This window comes from Halyomorpha halys, unplaced genomic scaffold (genome assembly GCF_000696795.3).
Source record: "Halyomorpha halys isolate HHAL.00 unplaced genomic scaffold, Hhal_1.1 Scaffold290.1, whole genome shotgun sequence".
Lineage (NCBI taxonomy): Eukaryota > Metazoa > Arthropoda > Insecta > Hemiptera > Pentatomidae > Halyomorpha > Halyomorpha halys.
In genome coordinates this window covers 181,488-182,725 of record NW_027114857.1, presented here as the reverse complement: position 1 = coordinate 182,725, position 1,238 = coordinate 181,488, and the positions used below count along the sequence as shown (strand labels likewise).

The 1,238-nt window shown below is 33.4% G+C and overlaps 1 protein-coding gene across 3 annotated transcripts in view; it reads left to right on the top strand.

Annotated features, from left to right (window-relative positions):
• The window catches only part of LOC106680808 (putative apoptosis-inducing factor 1, mitochondrial), a 39,833-nt gene that overhangs the window by 7,969 nt on the left and 30,626 nt on the right, over positions 1-1,238 (top strand). For 2 of the 3 annotated variants that reach the window (XR_010844679.1, XM_067051955.1), the window contains exon 2: positions 1,117-1,226. The exons of the other annotated variant lie outside the window; for it this stretch is intronic. Coding sequence is in view for 1 of the 2 variants with exons in the window: in XM_067051955.1 (XP_066908056.1) it covers positions 1,117-1,226 (110 nt within the window). In the remaining variant the exon portion in view is untranslated. The remainder of the gene's footprint in view (positions 1-1,116; positions 1,227-1,238) is intronic. 3 annotated transcript variants of the gene reach the window in all.

The window sequence follows — 1,238 nt, the reverse complement described above, 5'->3', positions numbered from 1 at the left end:
TCGTTGAGGTCTCATGATGTAGAGGTTTCAGAGGAAGATCCTGCGAAGAATCTATGGGCCAGTGAGGGATGAGGAAGGCTGGAGAAGAAGAAGAAATAAGGAACTCTATGAGCTGCTCCAGGATATAGACATTATGACCTTTGTTAGGCTGGGACACCTTTGGTGGGTAGGACATGTTGTACAGATGTGTCCTACTTAACGAAATGCCTAAAAGAGTCATGGAAGAAGCAATCCATTGTCCAAGAACAGTCGGACGGCCCAAGCTCTGGTGGATGGATGGCGTGGTTATTTCTGATGTATTTTTATTGTTTTGGATCTGGAAATACATATATTGGATCAGTGAAATGTTTTTATTTAGTCTTTATTTCTTGTTGGTGGTGGATGCTAATTGAGAAAATAAGAGGACAAGCAGAGAGACATACTACCATCTCGTTAATGGAAGAGGAGGAATAGATATTTAGTTTCTCAGGAATGTAATAGTGAATAAAAACATTAAATATAATGATATTTTAGTTTTAGGAAACAAGAGCCCATCAGGGAATAGGCTTAAAAATTAGCATTGTGAAAATACTTTCATGTATTTTAGATTGTATCGATTGTAATTCAAAGAAAACTGAGAAAATAGAAAACATGTTAGCAGTATGGAGGTTAGAACCAGGATGAACTACTCTACTACTTTTCAAAAATAAATTACTGTGTAGAATATTCGTTCCAGAGAATGATTAAAAAGATATCTGGATTGAATCAAATTGTAAATGACTAAAACATTGATAAAAGGATTGTCTTGTCTGCTCTTGTAGATTTAGGATTTATTTGAGGGAGTTAGCAAAGATAGTTGATGTTATTTTTTTTTTTTTTTTTTTTTTTATAAACTCACAGATTTTCTCAGCCATTTCATTATTTGCCCCATTAGCTTGGTGTATTATAATTTTATTGGAATTGTAAAGGAAAATTTTCTTCACTTGATTATTTATTTTTATTATTTTTTTTTTTAATGAATATTGGCGTAAGTTTTCTTACGTCTTTAATAGTCACGAACTAGCAATTTATTTCCATTTTGTGGTATGAATGATTTTTATTGTGATACCATCTTACCAGTTGTTACTTCTGTTGTAGAGGTGAGGTGGAAGGTTATTGCTAAAAAAATTAGGTGGGGAAAACCCTATAAAGAGTCCTCATTCCTCAAATCAAATTTCCAGCACTCTCCATCGAAGAATCTATTGTTTGTAAGTTATTTC